Source organism: Delphinus delphis, chromosome 13, assembly GCF_949987515.2.
Source record: "Delphinus delphis chromosome 13, mDelDel1.2, whole genome shotgun sequence".
Lineage (NCBI taxonomy): Eukaryota > Metazoa > Chordata > Mammalia > Artiodactyla > Delphinidae > Delphinus > Delphinus delphis.
In genome coordinates, this window is record NC_082695.1 from 25,904,454 (window position 1) to 25,927,438 (window position 22,985).

Sequence of the window (22,985 nt, forward strand, 5' to 3'; positions counted from 1 at the left end):
TGGGGATGGACACTGCGGGGAGGTTGGTGCATGAGGACGGTGGTGTCCTGGAGTAGAGGACCTGAAGGTGGTCGAGAGGGACACCGGGAAGGACCGGAGCAGAGGCAGGATGCAGAGCAACGCCTACGGAGGAGAGATGAGAATGGGGCGGCCGGGTGGCCTCTGCGGGAGCCCTGAGAGCCATCAGGGAAAATACAGTGCTATTTTCGGTACATCTGTGCTGTGGTGAGTCGTCTTTGTGAAGCTCACAGCCGGGGCACCGGGGATGGCCCCTCTTGGCTGCGAGGCTCCTGGGCGGGCGCCCCCCACCCCTAGCTGAATGTGCACTTAGTACTGGATTGGTTCCAACGCAGTGTTTTTGTTTTTATTTTGTTCACGTTGGTTGAATCTTAGGTTGAATATAATTTTTCCATTTTTTATACACAAGAAAATACTTCATGTACCTCTGAGAACAAGACAGGTAGGGAATGTGTCCAGTGTAAGCACAGCTCACACCTGCGCAAAGACTGGCTCTGATTGTCATTCCAGCCACACGGGCCATGTAGGCGACACCTCGGGAGGCAGCGGGTTGCCGGGCTCTGCAGGGGCATCTCGGCCCATCTGTCCGCCGGATGAGGTGGCAGGCCATGCGCAGCAGCAAGCAGTGATTGCGGCACTCTGCCCCTCAGTAGGGGATGTCGTTCTGATAGTACTGGATCATGTCATAGGTCCGGCTCCTGGGAGCAGAGAGCAGAGGGGATTGTGAGGGGCCTGTGCTGGTCTGGGGACCTGACCCCCTGAGCCACCCTGCTACACCCCTGGAGGTCGAGTGCCCGATCGCAGACTTTTTGTCTGCCCACCAGCCCCTCTCTCCCTGGGACGCTTGCTCCCTCACCCATGGCCACAGCCTCCCTGTTATGCCCCGTCTCCTCCTTGCTCATGGGCCCCAAAGTGGGCTCAAGAGGATGCCCTTCCTCAGCCAGACGCCTACCCTCAGTCCTGGGGCCCGGGATGTGGCCCGGGGGTGCGTCTGTAGGAGTTGACTCCCAGCCTTGGGGCCTCGCATGTGGCTGGAAGGGGTCTGTGCACTCCCCCTCCGCCCTGCCTCACATCACCATCAGGAGAGCCTGCCTCATGCTGCCCTCCAAACCCCTCCTGCTGCCCTGAGCCACCCCACTTCTCTGCTCCCCAGTCAGCAAAACCAAGTGGCGCTCCTGTGCCACTGGACCTCGGCGGGTCCACGGGAGCCAGTTCTCTGTCCCGAGGGTGTGGACCTGGGGCCTCTGCACCTCCTGGGGCCTGGACTCCCCTCGCTCACCCTGTTGTTGAGCCTATAAACCTCAAGGCCACCTTCGACTGTCACAGCCCCTGGGAGCCTGTTCCCAGGCCTGTCACTGAGGCCTGGCCCCACCACTTCTAGTGGCCCCAGTTCCCCCACCAGGCCCCTCCTGTCACGGCCCCCACAGCAGCTGAAGGGGTTGAAGCCTCTCAGAACTCACTTCCTGCCCCGCTGGGCTGGGCGTCTCGGGGCAGTGCATCCTGTCACCTGGCCCAGGTGGGGGCCTGCACAGGTGCCCACTGAACACTGGATAGGTGACACGGGTGCATGGGTGGGGCAGGACAGGGTGACTTGCCTGTTGCTGAGGAAGCAGCTCTGAATGACCTTTAGAATGAAATTTGCGGCCTCTCGCTCTGTCATGTTGGGGCTGAACCTGTGCCTGGTGGGGGGAAGGGCCGTGTCAGGGCTGCTGCCCCCAGGGCTCCAGGCTGCCCTCCCTGCAGGGACGTGGTCTGGCCGGTGGGCTGCACTTAGTGGCCTGGCCTCCTGTGGGGACACGGTTCCCAGCTGGCCTGGAGGGCTTGGGCCCCTTCCCAGAACCTCCTGGGCCCAGCGGCCTGCAGCCAGGGTAGGACTGGCAGGGGGCTGAGCCACTGCAGCCCCGGGGCTTGGCGCAGACACACCCTTGAGGGACGAAGGGCTGCAGGGTACATCCTCCGCCTAAGTCAAGGCACCTCACACACGGAAGGTCTGGGGACAGCTCCTCACCCAGGACCCCGTCTGTCTGGGCGTCCAAGGGGGAGCACTTGGCCTCGATAACAGTCCCCATTACCAGCAGTCGAAGGGCTCCCATCTCAGGGGACAGCCGCCCCCAAGTGGCCTGCCTGCCGGACCTACTTCAAGAGCTTGATTGTCTGGCCGCGGAAGCAGGGAAGGCCCGTGTCCAGCATGAGAGTGACCAGAGAGACGACGGCGTCCATGTAGGGCCTGGGGAGAGGCAGGGAAGGAGGTGGACAGAGGCCAGCCTGGGTGGGGGCCCTGCCTGTGGTCAACATGCAGCCCCTGCCCAGGGCCTGCCCTCGGCCCCTGCCATGGTTCTGTGCCTGGCTAAGGAAGGGATCCTCCCTTCTTGAAGGGAACTGCGTACGCGCCATGCAGGCTTCAGCAGACTCGGGTTGGAGTCCAGGTGTCCCCACACTGCTCTGTGGCGTCAGCCACATGACACTTGGAAGCCAGGACCTGAGTCCCCGGCACGCAGCCTGGGGGTGTAGGGGCTCAGGCTAGGGAGGAAGGGCAGGTGGGGTGCTCAGAGGGGCCCCAAGGCGTCGGCAGGCGAGGCCAAGCCTGGGAGATGCAGAATGTGGCGGGTCACTGAGCAAGATGCCTGGAGCAAGATGCTGCTGCCACAGGTGGCAGAGACGTGACAGGAAGGCAAGGCCTCAGGGGGCCTCCCGTGCATCCCCCTGCCCCAACCCCAGTTCTGTGTCCACCAAAGGCCTGAGATGACCCGAGGAGAACTTTGAGGAGTGGGCGGGGCTTGCTGGATGAACGGGCCCAGTATGGAAGCCCCTCCCTGCCCCCCACCCCACCCGCGGGGCTCACCGCACGGCCAGGTAGCCGCGGACACACATCTCCATGAACCACTTGAAGGGGGTGGCCTCCATCTTGCCCCCCATGATCATCACCATCTCGTCCGTCAGCTTGATGTCTGGTTCCCAGCCGAGGTTGCCACCCGGGGAGCTTTCAAACATGAAGCCAAAGTCTGCAATATCCCCAAGAGCCATCGTGCTGGGATCAGCTGCAGGGCAAAGCTGGGTGTATGCCCTGTAGCCGCTGTTTCCTGGGGACACTGGGGAGCAGCGGCTGGAAAGGAAGCCCAGCTCCCCAACCCCCAGAGCCCCTGCCCCGGTGCCCCCGCGGCAGGATGCCCACCCACCGATGTGGATGATGTGGCCCTTCTTGTCCAGCATGATGTTGCCGTTGTGCCGGTCCTTGATCTGCAGCAGGAACAGCAGGAGGCTGTAGGCAGCCATGCTGCGGATGAAGTTATAGCGTGCCTGTGCAGAGACAGCATGCTCAGGGTGCCCTGGAGCTGTGCCCTCTTGGGCCTGTGGGCACCCTGGAACCCCTGGGCCTGCACCTAGATCAGCAAGCCAGACCTTGGTAGTCGGAGTGACAAGTGGGTGCATCTGAGGTGCAGGGCTGTGGCCCCTTCCCCCCTTCAACTCCTGTCAGCTTTCTCCTGGGGAGCCCCTCTCGAGGCATGCCTTTCATCCCAAGGAAGGTTACAGATGCCCTGGTTTTACCCCCAGACATACGAGGACTTGGAAAACAGGGTGCTGACGAATGCAGGAGCTGGGGCTGGCGGGCAGTGGGGCCGCGCTGCTGCCCACCTGCTGGAAGGCCAGCGTGGACTCATCCCCGTACTGGCGTGTGAAATAGTCGTACATGCCAAAGTCGGTCTGGCGGCCCAGCTGGTCCCGAGAGGTACAGTCAGGGATGCACTCGATCACCCCGCACTAGGGAGGAAAGGCCGAGGCTCAGGCTGCGGGCACACCACAGGGCGAGGGACAGGGGCAGCGCCCAAGCAACTGCTTGGGAAACTTACACCAGGGGCGGTGGCCACCACCCGGTACGGAAAGACGAAGAGATCCAGGCCAACCAGCTGGAAGATGTTTTTGAAGAGGTCGATGATCTGCAGGGCCAGCATGTCCTGGGAACCAGGAGAGACTCAGGGTCGTAGTGGGCTGCTGGCTCCAGATGCCTGCGGCCCTGCCCAGTGAGGGGGAGGGGGAGGAGGGAGGGAGGCCCCGGTGAGCCTCACTGCCCACTGCTCCCTGGGCAGACTGCGAGGATGCACTGCCTGGCGGTGGGTGTGAGTAAGGGGCACCCATTCCCCCGGGGCAGTTCTCCCTGAGCAGCCAGGGTGTACAGCGGGAGGGGGGCCACTGGAGAGACCTCCGGGTTTAGCAGAAAGCCCTGATGTACTCCAAGGCAACAGAACCAAATGGGGAACCAAGGATTCCTATTTCTGTGTGATGCTGAGAAGTGTGCCTGGAGCCTTGGAGAGAGGCGGGCCTGCCCCAGCCCCGCACACCTCCGGCCCTGCCCTGCCTGCCCAGCCCACTACCTGACGGCAGTCGTCTCCCACTTTGAAGATGGCTGCTTGCCAGGAGATTTTCTGGCCATCGGCCTCCTGCGTGCTGCCCTCATCCTCGGAGTCTGAGCAGCACCGCAGACCTGCACAGGGAGAGGGTGCCTGTCAGCGGCGGGCAGAGAGGCCCTCTGAGGATGCTGGGGGCGAGCCCTGATCATGTGCCTGAAGCAACACAGAACCTTAGGGATCATCTCTGCAAAACCCTAAAGAGGCCAATGAGGCCCAGCAGACACCAGGGGTCAGTGGGTGGGGCCACGGGGCCAGGGTCTCTTCCTAAGAACAGCTGAGGAGCAAGGACCCAGGGCCACACCCTTGTGCTGCTGTGCTCCCAACATTCATGCCCCCCCAGAACTGCAGAGTGTGATGTATGTGGCAGCCACAGCTGAAGAACAACCATGCCCTGTCCCGGGAAGAGGCCGGAAGGATCCTTCACAGCACTTCAGGAGGGAGCAGGCCCTGCCCTGTGGTCACTCTCACGGCAGCCAAGCCGACCAGTCCTCCCTGGGGCCTCTGTCACTGCACACGTGCCTGCCACCCCCAGACAAGGGCCCAGACTGACTGGCCGGAGGCTGTCACCGTTCATGGGGACCCCAAACTACATCGGACGTGCCCCACTGACCTTCCTTCTCAAGTTCACTAACTCCGCATCGTTTCACCTTGAACTTAGCCAGATATGGGGCCTTTGCAGCGCTGGAAAACAAAACAAAATGGGGCGCAAGTGACAGGGAATGGGAGCCCGTGAGGGGGAGTTTGCGGGGGGTGCCTCACCTCTGCATGGGCGTCCCGGACTTGTAGTCGATGTCCAGCACGATGGCCTCGGGGTTGCTGGGCAGGTAGCAGCCTATGAGGGACAGAAGGGACATCCCAGGGCCCGACCAGGATGAGGCTTTCCCAGCAGACGGGGCTGTGCTGAGGCCTCAAGGGCCTTGCCTGCGGCACCGCCGACTCCTTGTTCCGAGGCTGGTAAGGCTGTCTTCCCTGACTCTGTGCTGTTTCCCTGGGCCCATCCTGACATTCCACATGGGGCAACCACCTCCCGCAGACGCTTCTCCAAGAGGACACCCTAAACCCTCAGCTTCTCAAGCCACTGGCCGCCAATGCCACAGGACACAGGAGCCCCAGCACCCACCCACCTGACACCCCCAGCTCCACCCTGTCAGCGCAGGTCGAGAGAAGACCCTTCCTGGTCAGGGACCACAGTTCCCCGAGCCCCCGGAGGTGGGGGTGCTTGAGGCGGGGTCCTGGTGGGAGGGACTGGGCACCTGGGGAGCATGCAGGCCCCCACCTCATCCACCCTCCTTCCCTCGCCAGCCCAGCCTCCCTCAAACGGCCCAAGCTCCACTCTGCTCTAGAGCCCAGCTGGCTCCCCAGTGCCTCGGGGACACGACCCAGCAGCATGGTGTCCTCTGGGAGGCTGAGTGTTCTCTGGGGCGGGGCTGGGCAGGGCTCAGCACAGTCAGGAGAGGCCCACCCAGCGCCCTGCACTGGTGCCCACCACTGAGGTGGGCAGTGGGCAAGTGTGCAAGGCCAGGGTTTTGAAGAACGAATGTGTAAGACTTAAGAACGGAGAGCTGTGCGGTGACGTCTGGGTTCCCATCTTGTCTTGAAAAGACACGGATCTGACCACGTGGCAAGAGCAGCAGGGAGGGGGGCATGGGCCCCCTCATCCCACAAGCCCTAGCACACCTGGGACACCCCCGCTCCTCCCTAAGCCCACTGTGTGGCCTGCGTTACTTCTGTTACACTGGAGCTCAGGAAACTTCTAGAACCACAGCTGCCAAGGACAGGGCCTCGGCCTTCAGCTGTAGCTAGGAGAACCAAGAGTGACCACTGGCAGGGGCAGGTTCTGGAGAGGGGTGCCGGGCACCCAGGGTCCCCCAGACCCCCGTCCCACTGGCCTCGAGCACTGCTCACCAGGCTGCACCTTCACTTCAGACAGAGCCGACAGACAAGCCCTCTTCCTCTCGTCACCTTTAGGGTAGGGCCTGGAGAACAAGACACAGACGCTGGTGTCTGTGGCTTCGGGGCACAGACAGGCCCTCCTGTCCGAGGGCCCTAGCCCTGCACTCTGCCACCTGGGGCAGGGGGAGGGGGTGTGCAATGCTGTGGGGGTCAGGCTGCGGGCTACGTGGTTTACTGGCAGTGTGGCCTCGGGCAGACCCTCAGACCTCTGCGCCCCACGACAAGGCGAGTGAAATGGAATCACGCCTCTCACGTGGCAGAGGCCCAGGGAGTCCACCCTGACCCTCCATCTCTGCAGCCACGTTGCCGCTCTGCTTAGAACTGGTCAGGAGAGGACCATGGGACACATGGCCCGCAGTGATGGGGTAGCGGGGGAGCCTGAGCACTGGGGACAGTGTGGCGACTAGGCGCCTGGAGGAACAGCACTAGGGCTCCCCTGCTGCCTCCCCAGGCGCTCGGCCAGCATCCGCAACCCCGGGGCCCCATCCTGCACAAATGGGTGGCCAAGACGTCCAAGGTTGGCGTCTGCTCCACGTGAATGAGGGCCCAGGAGGTGAATCAAGAAAGGACCTCGGGGCTGCAAAGGAGTCTGGTTTCCCTAACACCACGGGGACCATCAGAACCTGGAGAGCAGATGTCCTCAGGCTTGGGCAAGACCCAAAGTGAACCTGAGATGTTGTTTTCTGTGCATCTGCTATGCCCACGGGGGCCCTGGACGGTGGAAGCAAACTCCCCGTCTGGCTGTTCCTTAGCGGGGGACGTCAGGAGTCTACAAAGCTCCTTGGGCAGCTCCCGCAAGTGGGGCCTGGAGAAGATGCCACTTACTTGATGATGGCTGACACGTTAGTGATTTTGTTGAAGAAGTCGAATTCACGCTGGTAGAAGTCCTTGGCCGGGCCAGACAAGGAGCTTGTGATCTCTTCCACCAGCTGTTCCAGGAGGTCGCCAATGTCAGCTGCAGAGAAACCGAGGGTGAGCCTGCAGTCCCAGGGACCCTCTCTCCAGACCCCACCCAGAGGAGGTCTGCCCTCCTCAGGGTGCTGATGCCCGTGAGGCTGTGGCGAGTGGAGGGCCCCAGGATCACGGATGCTCACGGGGGCCGCACCTGAAGCTTGTGGTGGTCTCAGGGGAGTACCTGCATCTGACTGTCCCCTCTTCCAGAGACCGTCATTTTTACTTGAAGGAGTGACTAAGAGATAAGGTAAAGTCACTCAGACGTAGACTTATGGCAGATATTTTCTTGAAAATCAATAAAATGAATCTGCCATTTAAGGAAAACAACTACAAAACTTTGTTAAACTTGACAAAAAAGCCTGACAGTTTCCCAGCACTCAGAAACGTTTCTGTCCTGTGAGGCAGCTGGGGCTCCACACACAGGATCTTTAAATACTGTGTCACGAAATGCGTCAGCACTGGAGACCCTGCCCTGCACATTGGGTGTGACCACAGCGGGTGTTACAGGTCCTGCGAGGGGCGAGTGCAGGGCAAGCAGGGGCTGGATGAACAGAGAGCGAGGCTCATAACACGGTTCAGACTCCTCACTGCACTGAACCCCTGAGAAACCGTCCCGCCAAGCTTGGTAGCATTGGCGGGGAGCACCCATGGGGGCCTGAACACAAGACACTCCTCCGTTTCCAACTATGGGTCAGCAAGGCCCAATCTCCTGCAGCCACTTCAGCCCAAACAGCATATTCTGACATGAAATGCAGAGGCAGAGTGAGGGGCTCTCGCACCGCACTGATGACCTCATCTCCCACAGGCACTAAAGGGGCCTGTAAACGTGTTAAACAATGCTACTCTTCTCGCTCACTTCTTTAAAAGTTATGTTTATGTGAGATGGGTCTCTATTTTTTTATTTTTTTTTATTTTTAATTTTGGCTGCTTTGGGGCTTTGTTGCTGCACGCAGGCTTTCTCTGGTTGCGACGAGCGGGGGCTACTCTTCGTTGCGGTGCGCGGGCTTCTCACTGCGGTGGCTTCTCTTGTTGCGGAGTATGGGCTCTAGGCGCGCGGGCTTCAGTAGTTGTGGCACACTGGCTCAGTAGTTGTGGCTCGCGGGCTCTAGAGCACAGGCTCAGTAGTTGTGGCGCACGGGCTTAGTTGCTCCACGGCATGTGGGATCTTCCCAGACCAGGGCTCAAACCCTTGTCCCCTGCATTGGCAGGCAGATTCTTAACCACTGCGCCACCAGGGAAGCCCTCTATTTTTAATTTCTAATGTTGGTGAGCATAAGGCCACATAAACCCAAGCTCTTTGAGGGTCTGTAGTTTTCAAGGGTGTGAGGGGTGTGAGGGTCCTGAGATGACCTGGGTTGGGAAGCACTGCCCGTGGAGCTGCAGATGGAGCCACAGGGTCTTGGGGGCCAGGCAGGGGTCAGAGGTGGGAGTGGAGGAATGATGACCCTGGGCAGGTAGTGAGGACGGGGTGGGGTCCGAGGGACAGGCACTCACGGTCTTTCTGGTGCCCCTCTTCATCCACATAGATGTTCGTCTTCATGTTCCAGATGAACTGGTGTGCCAGGAGCTGGGACTTGGATGCTGCCCACAGAATATACTCCCGCACATAGCCCATCTGTAGGAAAGCAAGGTCAGCCCAGGCTGGCCACACTCCACCAAGAGAGGCCACTCTCACCCAAGCAGCAATGACTCCACGCTTGGCAGACCCAGAAAGAAGCGTGGTCGAGCGGTGCCGGCTGTGAGCACCTCTCCTGCGTGGCGGAGTTGAGCCTGAGTCCAGCTGGCTGGCCAGCCGCCGGGGTCTTTGTCTATGCAGGCATGCACCAGCTTTTGTCTCCTCTGTTCCCTCCTCTGGACTCTAAGCCCTGGACTCTAACCAGCTTCTGCTGTCGTCAAGCATGACGCGTGGGCAGGCGGGTTTCAAATGCGCCCCTGTGGACTGCTGTCTAGAAGACGCTGCCCAGTGACGGACGGGTCCCAGAAAACCCTGCGTCACTCCCAGCTCAGGCTGAATTCCCATGTTCTAGGTTACAAAGGCAGCTGGCCTTTCTGGAAGACTCCTGGGGTGCAGCCTCTCCCTCCCCACAGTCATTTGCGGCCCATCTGGTAAAGTATTCCTTGGACAGATGTCCTCAACTTGGGTGGGTGGGCTTCCCAAACAGGTCAAACTTCAAATAACCCAATTCTAACCCAGCAACTAGATCTAAAGATGAACCATGAATGTGCAACCTCCAGTGCAGGGTCTCCAGGCTTGGCCAGGGCATGGGGTGTTCTGGGGCCCTTTGGGCCCAGGGCAGGGGGGTGTATGGGCAGGAGCAGGAGGGGTAGACGCTGCTGCCCTCAGACGCAGGCTTGGGTGTGGCACTGTGATGAAGCGCGGGTGGTGAGGGCTCCGGGCTGTGGTCACCCCGTGGGTGTTTTCTGGCCAGGCCCTTTGCCAGGCCCCTATGCGCATGTACACTGTTAAGGCTGAATTATCCACCCCCACCCCCCATTCATATGTTGAAGTCCCCCCACACACACAGAATGTGACTGTATTTGGATATAGGCCTTTAAAGAACTGATGAAGTTACATGAGATCAGTAGGGGGCCCTGATCCGATCTGACTTGTATCCTTATAAGAAGAGATTAGGACACAGACAAATGGACAGCCATGTGGGGATACAGGGAGAAGCCGCCGTCTACACGGCAAGGAGAGGGCCTTGGGCAAACCAGCCCTGCTGACACCTGGATCTCAGATGTCCAGCCTCCAGACTGTGTGGAACGAGCTCCCTGTAGTTTAAGCCCCGAGTCTGTGTACTTTGCCAGGGTGGCCTGAGCTCACTAATACACATGCTGTCTCCTCCAACCCCTTGGCCACTCCCCCCAGGAGACGGGGAGCTGGATTTGGGAGCTAGGGGACCTGCTGAGACCCCCATCCAGCAGGTACGGGTCCCAGGCCAGGTCACCCACCCTGAAGAAGCAGCCGGCAATGTTTCTAGAACCTGTTCACCCAGCACAGCAGGACTGGGCCTCGGGTGCTGGATGACCACATGGGGGTGAGAGACCTCGGGCCCAGGTCCCAGCTCAGTGGCCCTGCTCCTGGGCTCCGTCCCGCTGCCCGCCCGGCCCTCCAGGCTGGTCGGCCTGTGCTGCATGCCTTACCTTGTCATACCTGAGGGCCTGCACAATCTGGGGGATGTAGAACAGGATCGCATCCTGTGTGGTGGGGGAGGAGCAGTCATGACTCAGGAAGGGGTGAGAGCACCAGGCAGGACAGGGGTCCCAGGGCCCCACCCCACCTGGACTGGCCCTGCTGTCACTCCACCCCCACGACACGTCCTCACCCTCAATCAGGCCTGCCCTCTGTCCCCCCGTGGGGCTGGGCAGCCCCCCGAGGTCGACCCAGCAGATGGGCTCACCGGCGGGAAGGACCGAAGGACTTTGACCCCGTACTGCGCCGTGAGTGGGTGCGGCGGGTACATGCTGGAGAAGTAGGACAGGCCTGTGGGTGGGTCTGCGGGTGCCCAGCACAGCACATGGCTGAGCTCGGGGGCATCGGCGTCGATGGTGTGCCAGGTGACCAGGAACTGGGGAGGAAGAAGGGAGTCACAGGGATGGCCCCAAGGAGTGAAAACTGCAAGGCATTTATAACAGCTTCTGACACATTACATACAACAGCACAACTTCAACCAGGGTGAAATACACTCAACGTTTTTCTACTGTAAACACAGTAAATGTTTCATCCGAAGAGTAGATAACACAAAAGATCAGAAAAATCGTGGTACCACTGAGGTCAGTGGGTTTTGGTTGTGTTCCTCGCCTCCAGGCATCCCTGGAGGCAGTTTTGTTTCTGTGCACTTAGGACCAGGCCTTGGCACGCTACCCGCCATGCTACCTTGATGGCTTCGGGGATGTCACTAACGGCTCCTGGGTCCAAGCGAACCAGACGGGTCACCTCATTGCCGATAGCTTCTGTGTTTTTGAACCTGCAGGCAAAGAGGGTGTGGGTGGCAGACATTGAAGACGGGGGCTGGGGGAGCCCTGGACTAAGTGATGTGGACCAACACCCAGTGACATCTGAGCACTGTGGCTACTGACATGGTGTTTACTGTGACCAGCTGTGACCCAAGGGCAGAACTCCTTGGAGCAGGAATGATCCTTCCAAGGACACCTCCCTTGGCCTGGCCCCCAAAGCACCCATCCACGTTGTGGCACCCGTGGGCCAGAAGGCACGCTAGCAGGTGGGAGGGTGGGTGCAAAGTGTTCAGGTGTGACCGCCCAAGGCTAAGGCAGGCAGCTGCTGCCTAAATACCGTCAGGCTGCGATCCTGTCCTGAGGAGGACTTAGGACCCGAAGAAGGAAGCAGTAAGTATGCACCATGGGCTCCGGGGAAGAAAGGCCCACCCTGCACGCAGGCACATGGAGTCTACTGGGATTCAGCACAGGGGGCCTGGGAAGCCCCTCTCAGCACCTACCAGCCTGAGTCCTGTCCCTGTTAAGAGCTGCCTCAGGACAGCTCACAGGACACTCGGTTGCCAGCCGCCCCTCTGAGTAGCCTGCTGCCTGAAGATGCCACCCAGGAACCAACCCAGACCCCCCAGGCCTACCTCCCAGAGTAACCACAGGTGTTTCCTTTCCTCATCAAACAAGGTGAGGCCCTGGGGTGCCCTGATGTTATCTCCTCGGGCTCCGGGGTGCTGGGCCCCTGGCAGGACAGACCCTACCACTGTACAGGACTGGGGAGCATCTAGGGCTACGATGGCTCTTCCCTTACAGTCCTTGGCTGTGACACGTGCCCTCCCCCCGCCAGGTGCCTTGTGCTGGACCTCCGGCACGGCCTCTCAGGCAGCCCACCTGGCTGGCAGTTGCACGGCCAGATGAGGAGAGATGTTCCAGGCGAGGTTCACATTGTCCTTCCACTGCTTCTCGCTCAGGCTGATGTACTTGGACCTCCAGTTGGCCACGCTGCTCTCTCCAGCCTGGTCCAGCTCTAGCTCTGGGGCTGACAGTGGGTTGTACCACGTGATGAGACGCTCGATCTCAGTGGCCTGGTGAGGGACACAGACACAGATGTGCCTCTGCATGGCCGCGCCCCTCCCCCACCCCAGCGCTGCAGGCATGGCGCACGGGCCTCACCAGCAGGGACAGCAGCAGCGTCCGGCGCTTCATGTAGTACTTGTGCAGCTGGGAGCCCCGGTTGGTCTTCTTGGACATGCCTGGGGATGGGGGTGGGGAGGGCACAGAGTGTCCCTTGGAGCTGCTCTATGACCCTGAGGACCCAAGGGACCCGGCAGCAAAGCCCCACCGACCTGACTTCTTGGAGATGGTGGACATGCCGCTAGATAGCGGGTAGGTGTTGATCCAGCCCTGTGTAGCCTGCTGGCGCGAGCCAACCGCTATGTCCAGATTGCTCCGGGTGTCCTGGTTATCTGTGGGCAGACACAGCATTCTAAAAAGAGGTGTCTGGACCTTCACCACAGACAAAGCAGCTGTGGGGGAGCAGGTGGGGGAGACGGCCGGTGACGGCTTCCCTGGACGAACCAGGCGTCTGCAAAGTTCCTCATGAACCACTGCAGATGGAAGTTTTCTAAAGTGTGTTATGTTCCCCTGAGCCCAAAGCAAAGCAAATCGAGGAGCCGCCTTGATCAATTATGGCACTGACCTCCCAGTGTCCTCCTACATGGCGATGACTCGGGGACCCGTGGGGACAGATGGCAGGGCTGCCTGCCCTGCTCTGAGTGGAGCCAAGAGCTGCTTACAATCACTGTGCCTGCTTTTCCCTTTCGTGGCGGCCAGGCTGTCCATGTGGGTCTGCCTGCAGAGACACGCGCCTCCCCCAGCCTGGGCGCGTGACCAGCTACATGCTTCAGAGAAACAAGAGCAGGGCTTCCTCCTGTGGGGCGGCTGCTGGCTCCCACTTCAGCGCCTTTCCCTGACCCCGTCCACCCTCCATGCTCCAAGATGCAGCTCACACGTCACCTCTTCCAGAAAACTGCCCCTGGTCCCCAACTGCTGCAGGGCAAGTGCCTGGAATCAGGGGACGTTCCCACGACCCCCCATGTTGGAGTCACCTGCCGGTAAGACTGGCCCCACCAGGTGACAATGGACCGTGCCCTATCCCTCCCAGCACATAGGCTGTAGTCCAATACAGACTGTCGGGCATGCAGGGGGCCCCTGAGAACGGCCCCGCGCTGGGAAGTTATACCGGGGGGTGTCTGCCTGTCTGCTTGGAGACCCTGCCCTCCTTCCCGCTCCCCAGCAGCGGCCAGAGAAGAGGTGACCGGGCAGGCATGGGCCTCTGGTGACCATGCAGCACAGCTGAGGCTGGGGCTCACCTGGGGGAACGAGCTGGCTGGCGGTCAGGTACTTCTTATCTGAGAACATGGCGGTCCAGAACTTAATCATTATGCTTATGTCCTCACGCAGCCTCTTCTCTCCCTGCGTAGGGAACTTTGGGGGACAACTGCAAACAGCCAGGGACGAGGGTGAGTGCCAGGGTCTAGGAGTTAGGAAGCGCGGCAAGGTGGGGCGCGCAGCCTCCTAATGAGAAGTCGGGCCACTAAGCCGGGGGTCGGCACCCAGCAGGCCGAGTGACCCAGGCCTGGGGGCTGGGGGTGGGGTGGGGGCAGCACCTGAAGTAGTCGAAGGCAGTGGAGTAGATCTTCTCGCGGAGCACGTTGCGGATGGTCGCATTGGGAAGCACGTCCGCGTGCAGGAGGGTCAGGCCGAGGGTCAGCAGCCTGCAAGAGGGCCCCGGTCAGCGAGTGGCGCCTCCTGCAAACCTCTCCCTGAGCTCAGGGCCCACCTGCAGGCGGCAGAGCCCTCCCGCCAGGGCTGTGGATCGGGCAGGTGGTCACCTGTCTCGGATTACTGTACCCTGATGCCTTACAAAAGGATTTTTAAACCTTCACTTTTGTTGGGGGGAAAACGACGTGTGTGTGACTCTGCCCCTCGGCCAGAAGCTTTGGTCCCACAAACTGCAAACCACTCCCTGAGGTACCATCACCTACGGGGACTACGAAGGTAGAACTCAGGTTCTAAGAACAATCTGCTTGGATTCTGCAAGATCAGGGCTGCCCTGCAGGCATCTGCAGACGCGCTGGTCAGGAATGGGCAGCCCTCCTGCTCGTCTCCATGGCCACTTCCCATGGCTGGGACGGTCCAGCATGGATCCTCTCCTACTAACCCATTCTCGTTGCAATTTGTAAAAGTATAGGTCCACAACAGACTGAAAATTAGGGAAAAAGAAAACTAGCCCTTGGGTACTGGTTTGAGAAGCACGGCCCGAGGGCGTGCCCAGTGGGCTTCAGGAACATGAGTCAAGAGCTCAGGTAGGGGAACAGGTAGAGGGAGTGGTGCCCACCTGCAGGGGCCCCTCACCCTCCTTCCATCTGACCCCCCACGTATCTGCAGGCCCAGTCAAGCGCCCTCCCCATGCCAGGCCAGGCCCTCCTGCTGTGTACACAGCGCCCCTGACCACCACACCTGGTTTGAGGCCCACTGGGCCACATGCTGCCTATTGGGGTGTGTGCCCTCCCCCGGTGTTGCTGGTTTTGCACAGGGCTTGGTGTGCAATTGGCACAATCGGCCTCAGAGGGTAATGGGCCTGAGCTGTCACACCAGGCTCTGCCACACAGCTGGCCGTTTTTCCCTCTCCAGTGTGTCACCAGAATCCTTTTGCTGCTGCTCACCCCCAGTGTTTGGCTGGCCGGGTCCCCACATGAAGCACCTCCTGCACACTTCCCTGCTGTGGACAGCACGCTGCCCCATGTCCTCAGCCCCGAGAGGGCATGGTGGCCTCGGCCATCATGTGCGGATGCCTTTCCCAGGGGCCCTGCATGTACTGGGGACTCGGTCAGTTTCTGGTGAACAAGTGACCAACCACAGGAAACCCGGGGGAGCAGGCCCTGAGGTGAGCTCTTACTTGAAGCGGGGCCCGATGGCCGCCACATGCCGGTTCATGCTCCCCGCAGTGCCCCCAATGCTCAGAGACATGGACCGCTGCAGTAGGCTGGAGAAGATCTCCACCTGGTCAGAGCTGCAGTACTTGGCAATCTCGAACCGCTGCACCAGGAACTGGACGGAAAGGGATACGCTGCTGGTGGGGCCATGTTGCTGGCAGGGCCAGGTGGCCGCCCACCCTCGAGCCACCACTGCCTGCCAAGGAGGGGCTCAGGCCCACAGGAGGGCAGGTGGGGTCTGCGGGGCAAAGGGACGAGACCGGCGGGGCGTGGGGAGCGAGATGGGCCAGCTACCCCCGAGGTGGGGCAGTCTTCAACCTGGAGTCCCGACCCCGGGGAAGAGTGGGTGGAGCACAGGGGAGACGGGGGCACGTACATCGATCCAGATGCAGTGAGGGGTCACCTCGGGGGCACAGGGTTTGGGCTGACTGGCTTCCGACGCAGCCAAGGGGTCTGCTTCCTTTATCTCCGCAGAAAACAGGCCGAACTTCTGCTCCACTGTCATCTGCCAGGCCCCCGCCATCTCCCGCATGAACTGCAAGAATGCAGGTGTTAGCCCCTCCGTGGGGCGCAGAAAAAGGCTTGCTGGTTTTTTGGGGTTTTTTTTGCGGTACGTGGGCCTCTCACTGTTGTGGCCTCTCCCGTTGCAGAGCACAGGCTCCGGACGCGCAGGCTCAGCGGCCATGGCTCACGGGCCCAGCCTCCTCCCGGACCGGGTCACGAACCCGTGTCCCCTGCATCGGCAGGCGGACTCTCTACCACTGCGCCACCAGGGAAGCCCCCTGTTTTGTTTTTTTAATCATAAAAGGAATATATGCTCACTGAACAAAATTTAGAAAACCGAGGAAGGTATGAAAAAAAAAATCACTAAGATCTTCCCATGATCCCACTTTCCAGCCTTTTTTCACCAGAAGCCCCTCCTGGACCATAGCCAGGAGGTGTCCTGCTTTGTGGTGCAGCCCACCTGTGACTGCACCACAGGCAGACAGCACTGCCTGGAAACCACGCAGGGGAGGCCGCCTGCTCAGGGCCTCTGGGCTGGCAGTGGCAGGGGCGTGGCGGGCTCCAGAACCCAGTTCCTCCTCTCCACCCCCATGGACCCCACACGACACCTTTATGCCGCTAACCAGGCTCAGGGAAGAACTGTGGGGGCCGCGTGGAGCCTGTGACCCCACCAGCCTGGGTGAGGGGTTCGCAGGGGAGCAGCCTCTGTGGCCTGACAACAGCCAGCGGCTCCTTCCAGGGCATCCAGAGCCCCTGCGGGGACACGGGGACCCCATCCCTCCTCCCATTCCATGGCTGCTCAGGGCGCCAGGCAGCCAGTCTCAGGTCCCCTCGCCCACTCGTTAGCAGGAGTGAGCAGTGGGAGTCGGGGCAGCCCTGAGGAAGAAGGCAGGGAGGTGATGCTCGCCTCTGCCCTCCTCCCTGCCTGCAGGCACAGAAGCCATCTGGAGGCCATGAGGTGAGGACAGAGTCCAGCGCAGACAGAAGCCCATCCACGACACAAGGATGGACTCCCGGCGGTCGCCCCTGCAGCCAAACGTGTTGCAGGGTGGAGGGTAAGGGAGCAGCCCACCAGGTTGCCTGCCCACCATTTGTACCCCCGTCCTGGTCACCACCTTGGCCAGGGCCTGCCTTCCAGGCTCGGGGCATGAGTGTGAACAAACACAACTCAGGTCCAGGCTGAGTAGAAGCAGCCTACAGACTGCACGGCGCTCTCCGCTGGGGGCAAACAGCCGTGAAGGGAAGCGGGGACGGCGTGGCGGCATTTCAGGCAGGGCGGCTGGGGAGACCCCAGGTGGAGGACACAGCTCAGACCAGCCCTGGAGAAAACCTGTTTGAGGACAGCGCTGCCGGGGAGGGAGTGGCACCCGCAGTCTAAAGCAGGAGCCCACCGGGGCCGGGACAGCAGGGATTGCAGGGTGCCTGTGGCGGCAACAGGGGGCAGAGGGGCCTTGCTGGTCAGACACCGTCCACCTCTGCTCTGCGTGAGCACAAGCAGCATGGACAGGTCCGGGCGTGGGAGGGTCCTGATCTGATCCATTTTCCTGGTTCCTCTGTGTAGAGAAGGTGGAGGGGTCTGGGGGGAAAGCAGGGGCTGGGTTGTCTCCAAGTGCAGGGGAGAGACAGGGGCTGGGCCGGGCTGCTGGGAGGTGGTCGGATTCTGAAGATGCTTTAAAGATAAAAGGTAGACCTGACAGGATTCACTAAGGCTCGCCGTGGAGTGTCGGGGGGCAGAGAGGGCCATGAGGATTTTGTCTGGGCGTTTACAGACTGCCGGACGGTGGGGGCCAGTCTGGGCCTGTGCTCTTGCTACGGGTTACAGAACCAGGGGACCAGAATTCTTTCCTGTCTCAGTGGAACGAAGGCCCAGACCCTTGTGCTATATGAGACCAATAAGATTGCTCGGGCTTTTTCTCCCCACAAATGCAAAAGACTCCAGCAGCACCCGCCTCTGAGTTGGGGCTACGAACGATTTTTGTTTCCTTCTTTGTGCTCATACCTTCCAACTGCTCCATAACCAGCAAACATTGGCAGATAATAAAAAAAATGAAAAACCAGGGTGCAATGATACTAAAGACATAGAAATATAGGGGAACGGCCCCCACTTCGGAGTGTGGAGCATAGCTGGGCCTGGACAGCAGATCGTTGCAGAGGCCAGGAGCAGGGAGACAGACAGCCTTCAGCCCTGAGCCAACAGCAAGAGCTTGGTGACACCAAACCCACACATAGCTGTCGGGCTGTTGAGGAGGGCAGGTGAAGAGCTGCCAAGAGCTGCTTTCCAGAAAGAGATCACATTTCCCTGGGAAGGATGAGCCCAACAGCCCGGGGCCAGCACTAGGTCTGGCACAAGTGGTGGACGGACCTGCCAAGGCCGAAACCTCAAGCCAGCCAAGCTACTGATGATGGCAGAGGGAGGGGACAGACTGGAGTCTGACAGACCCCAAATGACGTAGCAATTTGCTTGGCATAAAAACCCCTCCTTGGGGACTTCCCTGGTGGCTCAGTGGTTAAGAATCTACCTGCCAATGCAGGGGACACAGGTTTGATCCCTGGTCTGGGAACATCCCACATACTGCGGAGCAACTAAGCCTGTGTGCCACAACTACTGAGCCTGTGCTTTAGAGCCTGTGAGCCACAACTACTGAGCCTGCATGCCACAACTACTGAAACCCGCGTGCCTAGAGCCTATGCTCCACAACAAGAAAAGCCACTGCAATGAGAAGCCCGCGCACTTCAACGAAGAGTAGCCCCTGCTCACCGCAACTAGAGAAAAAAAAAAAAAAAAGGAAGATGTGAAGGTGTGATGTAAAGCAGGAAGAACCCACCCTTCTTGCCAAGATGAGCCCCTCGGGGGTGCGGCCTTCACTTCAGCCACCAGGCACAAGGAGAAGCTAAAGCAGCAGGGCCCCTCAGTCTCCACTGTTTTTCTAAACACAGTGTCAGGTCCACAGTCACAAACTTGAACACAGATGACCCTGATGCTAGAACTAACCGACCAGATAAGGATTTTCAAATAATTATCATAAATATGTTTAGAGATTTACCAGAAAAGATAGAAAGAAAAGGTGAAGATACAGAAATTCTCGGGAAAAAAATACAAAGTATAAAAAAGAAATACAAAGTATAAAAAAGAAACTGAAATACCAGATCTGAGGATTATGATATCTGAAATAAAATACATTAAAAATGGTTTAACGGGCTTCCCTGCTGGCACAGTGGTTGAGAGTCCGCCTGCCGATGCAGGGGACACGGGTTCGTGCCCTGGTCCGGGAAGATCCCACATGCCGCAAAGCGGCTGGGCCCGTGAGCCATGGCCGCTGAGCCTGCGTGTCCGGAGCCTGTGCTCTGCAACGGGAGAGGCCACAACAGTGAGAGGCCCACATACCGCAAAAAAAAAAAAAAAAAAAAAAAAGGTTTAACAACAGAATGAATAAGGCAGGAGGAAGTACTAGGGAACTGGAAGGAGGCCAATGAAAATGGACCAAAGCGAGAGAAAGAATGAAAACAACCCAAGAGAATGCTGACGACCCTCGGACACTGCCATCGTCACAACATCTGCACCACAGGCATCCCTGGAACCCAAGTGAGAAGGGGCGAACCAGGTAAAAAATATATTTAATGAAATACTGGCCTGAAACTTTCCAAGTCTGATGAAAAACCTGACATCTCTAGATTTAGGAAGTTCAAGGAATCCCAACATAAAATATACAGAAAACCACACCCAAGCACAACAGAGTCAAACTATTAAAAATCAAAGATAAAAAAACCCTAAGAATAGCTAAAAGGAAAAACAAACAAACAATAGCACATACTGAGAAAGGATGATAATTTGTGGATTTCTCCCCAGGAACAATGCAAGCCAACAGATGATAGATGTGTGTAACATGCCAAAGGCAACTTAGGATCACAGACCCAGGAAGAACAGCCAAAGCACGAGATGAAGGTGAACTAGGCTGCAAGTTCACTCCCTCCACCTGCAGCCCAGGAAGCGCTGAGGAGAACTACAGACCCAGGCTTACACAGGTAAGTGAGGACGGGGAAACGGTCTGGATACACCCATAAGGCTTAGGAAAAGCATTTGACAACACAGACAGCACTGTTACAAGGCGTGTATCACACACAGCAGTGAACACAGATGAAGACAATACACGCACGGGTCCTGACGGAGCGGGACGTAGCTGTGACTGAAGAGCCCCTGCCCTGCAGTGACAACAGCTGCCGTGAGGTGGGCCAGGTCGGCTCATCCTCACAAAGACTCTGCGCAGACCCCTTGCCATCACCCTCGACACACAGGCAGGGACCTGCCCTGGAACCCTGAAGACAGCACAGCCAGCTAGGCGAGAGCCCAGACCCAACCGACTTCCCTCCTGAGGGGCAGGGGCCAGTGTCTCTGCTCCCCACACAACCGACTTGGCCCCTCCACAGACGCCCGCCACCGTGAGCTGGACACAAACTCCGTGAGGAGGTACGACTACGGCCGGCCACCTCCACGCCTGGAACACTCCAGTTCCATCCTTGGAAATTATCCAGCTGACCCTCAGGGGCAAAAAACACAGAACACTCCTTCTGACCACTTATCTCATTATCTTAAGAAACTCAGAAAAAACATGTCAAATCCCATTACTGTGAAAATTAATGGGATCTTTGAAAAATAAATCTGTTCTTAGGTTGTTCATCCCATCAGCTGAAAGGGTGTGTAGACCCTCCCCGTGGGCCCCCTCCAGCAGGAGGGCTGCTGTCCCAGAGTCGGCAGGTAGGACGCAGGTCACTGTGGATAAACACAAGTGTCTACTTGTGGAGAAATGGCTCCCCCTGCCGAGCTTTAGAAAAATAACAGCTTCAAGCACCACTGGGTCCTTTAACACACTCCCTCTGGTCCCAGTGACAGTCCTGTGGGCAGGCTTTAATATCACAGTCTTGCTTACATACGAGGCCCTGTAGGGTGAGGGGCTTTCCCGGGGTCTCCACGCTTGTCATCCAAGGGGCCAGGACTGTCTCTCCACCTCTCACCCCGCAGCCGCCTGCAGCCGGCGTCTTACCGGCACTTCCACTCCATTCTTGCCAGCCAGCAGCCACTCCCAGCAGGCCAGGGCCGTCTCCATGCCGTGCTCGTTGAACATCTGGAGGGGACCCCAGCACAGGTGATGGAGGAGCTGCGGGTCACAGTCTGGAACCAAATGCATGCTGTTCAGAGGCCCCGACAGGTCGCCCCACATCCTCCCTGGGTCAGCAGGACAATTGGCACCGGCCGGAACAGCGCTGGCCTTTTAATTACAGCCCCACCCACCCCAGTCCTGTGCGTGACGCCGCAGGGATCTCCCGGGGGAGCGCAGGCTCTCTGCGTGGCCAGGACTCGCTCCCTGGGACAGCAAGGTGGCCCGGGCCTGGGCGGTACCTTTGCTGCTGATGAGCATGGCCGTCAGCTTGAACATGGCCTCTGTGTAGTGCTGAGGGTCACCCGTGCCCAATGCTGCCTTCAGCTCCTGGACCATCATTTTGTTCAGGTCAGACGTCTGGCCTGTGGCGTCTGAGAAGCGGATCATCCCATACACCTGTGGAAGGTCAGCGGAGGCACATGTGGCCTGGTCACCCGGACCACGGGGCTTCGTTGCCCACGCGGAGTGACAGGCTCGTCTGGGTGCTGCCGCCACCGCGCATGGTGCCCCGGAACTCCTCCTCTAGAAACAAGTGCTGCTCCCACCATTCTGGACAGTCCCCGAGGGCGGGGACTCGGCCCTGATGTCTGAATCCAACACTGAGCTACAGCAGAGCTGCCTGCACGTGGGCTGAACAAGATCAGCCACGTGCTTCTTGAGTTGGACATTACTTTTTTTTCCCAAGAAAGGTGTTGCTCTCTTATTCACAAGACTTGACTAGAGAGGAGCTCCCACTCCTTCCAAGAACCAAACCTTCCCCCCAAGACAGACCTCCCACCCCCACCAGGAAGGAGAGGACGCTAGAGGGCCCCGACCCGGCGGGCGGCTACCTCGCCTGCGTAGCGGTTGCGCAGGTTGAGGGATGCCATGAAGTTGGAGTAGTCCTTCTTCACGCAGGCTGGCCGCTCCGTGAGCTGAGTCGCCTGCAGAGACGGGACAGTGACTGCACACCCTCGTGGCCAAAGCCCAGTGCAGTGAGGCTGTCATGCTCAGACCCGGGTTATTAAAATCTCCAGCAATAGCAAGTGAATAAAATGAAACACCTCTAAACACGCTCTGGGGTCTGCCAGGTCGCATGGAAAACAGAGTTTTAAACATTTTACTCTGAAACATCTCCGGAAGGAAGCTGGGACTACAGCTTTGCTCCATGACCAGCTACTTCATCCCCACTGGTGTGGCTGCCCACACTTGGAAGGGACCTCGGCTCACACGGCCCCCACTTCCCCTGCCTTGGCCTCGCCTCTCCAGTCTGCCCACCCCTCCAGGCCCCTCCTCCAGCTGGACCCGCCCAGTGTCTCCAGGGCCACCTCACACTGTCCCTTCAGCTCTGTTCCCTACACACCAGCACAGCCAGTCGTCATACACGGACACTACTGGAGACAACCAACCCTCAGATGCTGCGGTTTTGGGCAACTTTTTATTTTGGGGTGGTAGGGGTGGGGGGAAAGAAGGTCAGGGGAAAAGATATAAACAGTAAAACTGGACCACAAACAAAAAATACACAGTTTTCTCATAAAAATTTTAAGCTGGTTCATTTTTAAAAAGGTGACCTGAGAGTGCATTACATTTTTTGAAGACAGTGGCCTGGAGCAGGCATGTGTGGGAAACTGGCTCTGCCACTCACTGTCCCTGACCTCGGCCTGCTCCCCAGGAAGTGGGGACACGGGGTCCTCTCGCCAGGCTGAGCACAGTCCTGAGGGACTGAGAGCTGCCAGACCCTCCCTTGCATCTCTCTGACCCCGCTCCTGTGCCCAAATCAGCCCCCAGCCCACTCCCCTCTGGGCGGAGAGGTCAGCCAGGCCACAGGCTGCACCTTCTGCAGGGCAGGGGCTCTAGGGCGGGGGTCTCCCAACAACAAGCGATCAAAACACAAGATAAAAAGGGTCCTTCCCTCCTGAGCAACAGGAAAGGGAAAAACCTAACCTAAATCTACTTTTCTGTGGAAAAATCCCGAAATCTTTTAGGCAACATCACCTTGGACCAGGACCGAGCCCTGCTGGCCTCTGCCCGCATCCTCAGCCTGCCTAAGGGGCGGCTCCCTTCCCACCTGG

General features: G+C 59.1%; 1 protein-coding gene across 4 annotated transcripts in view; it reads right to left on the reverse strand.

Annotated features, from left to right (window-relative positions):
- Positions 1-344: 344 nt before the first annotated feature.
- PI4KA (phosphatidylinositol 4-kinase alpha) overlaps positions 345-22,985 on the reverse strand; it is a 94,947-nt gene continuing 72,306 nt past the window's right edge. For 2 of the 4 annotated variants that reach the window (XM_060028497.1, XM_060028500.1), the window contains 26 exons: positions 21,765-21,857; positions 21,174-21,330; positions 20,818-20,945; positions 15,651-15,809; positions 15,238-15,389; positions 13,946-14,053; positions 13,649-13,776; positions 12,623-12,742; positions 12,450-12,529; positions 12,168-12,361; positions 11,209-11,299; positions 10,733-10,900; positions 10,476-10,529; positions 8,826-8,946; positions 7,203-7,332; positions 6,330-6,400; positions 5,184-5,256; positions 5,035-5,105; positions 4,389-4,498; positions 3,867-3,971; positions 3,577-3,777; positions 3,195-3,315; positions 2,861-3,020; positions 2,156-2,245; positions 1,614-1,697; positions 345-716 (listed from right to left, as the gene is read on the reverse strand). In XM_060028497.1, coding sequence (XP_059884480.1) covers positions 665-716; positions 1,614-1,697; positions 2,156-2,245; positions 2,861-3,020; positions 3,195-3,315; positions 3,577-3,777; positions 3,867-3,971; positions 4,389-4,498; positions 5,035-5,105; positions 5,184-5,256; positions 6,330-6,400; positions 7,203-7,332; positions 8,826-8,946; positions 10,476-10,529; positions 10,733-10,900; positions 11,209-11,299; positions 12,168-12,361; positions 12,450-12,529; positions 12,623-12,742; positions 13,649-13,776; positions 13,946-14,053; positions 15,238-15,389; positions 15,651-15,809; positions 20,818-20,945; positions 21,174-21,330; positions 21,765-21,857 — 3,021 coding nt within the window. In that variant the 3' untranslated portion in view covers positions 345-664. The remainder of the gene's footprint in view (positions 717-1,613; positions 1,698-2,155; positions 2,246-2,860; positions 3,021-3,194; positions 3,316-3,576; positions 3,778-3,866; positions 3,972-4,388; positions 4,499-5,034; positions 5,106-5,183; positions 5,257-6,329; positions 6,401-7,202; positions 7,333-8,825; positions 8,947-10,475; positions 10,530-10,732; positions 10,901-11,208; positions 11,300-12,167; positions 12,362-12,449; positions 12,530-12,622; positions 12,743-13,648; positions 13,777-13,945; positions 14,054-15,237; positions 15,390-15,650; positions 15,810-20,817; positions 20,946-21,173; positions 21,331-21,764; positions 21,858-22,985) is intronic. The other 2 variants (XM_060028499.1, XM_060028498.2) reach the window with 2 other exon arrangements.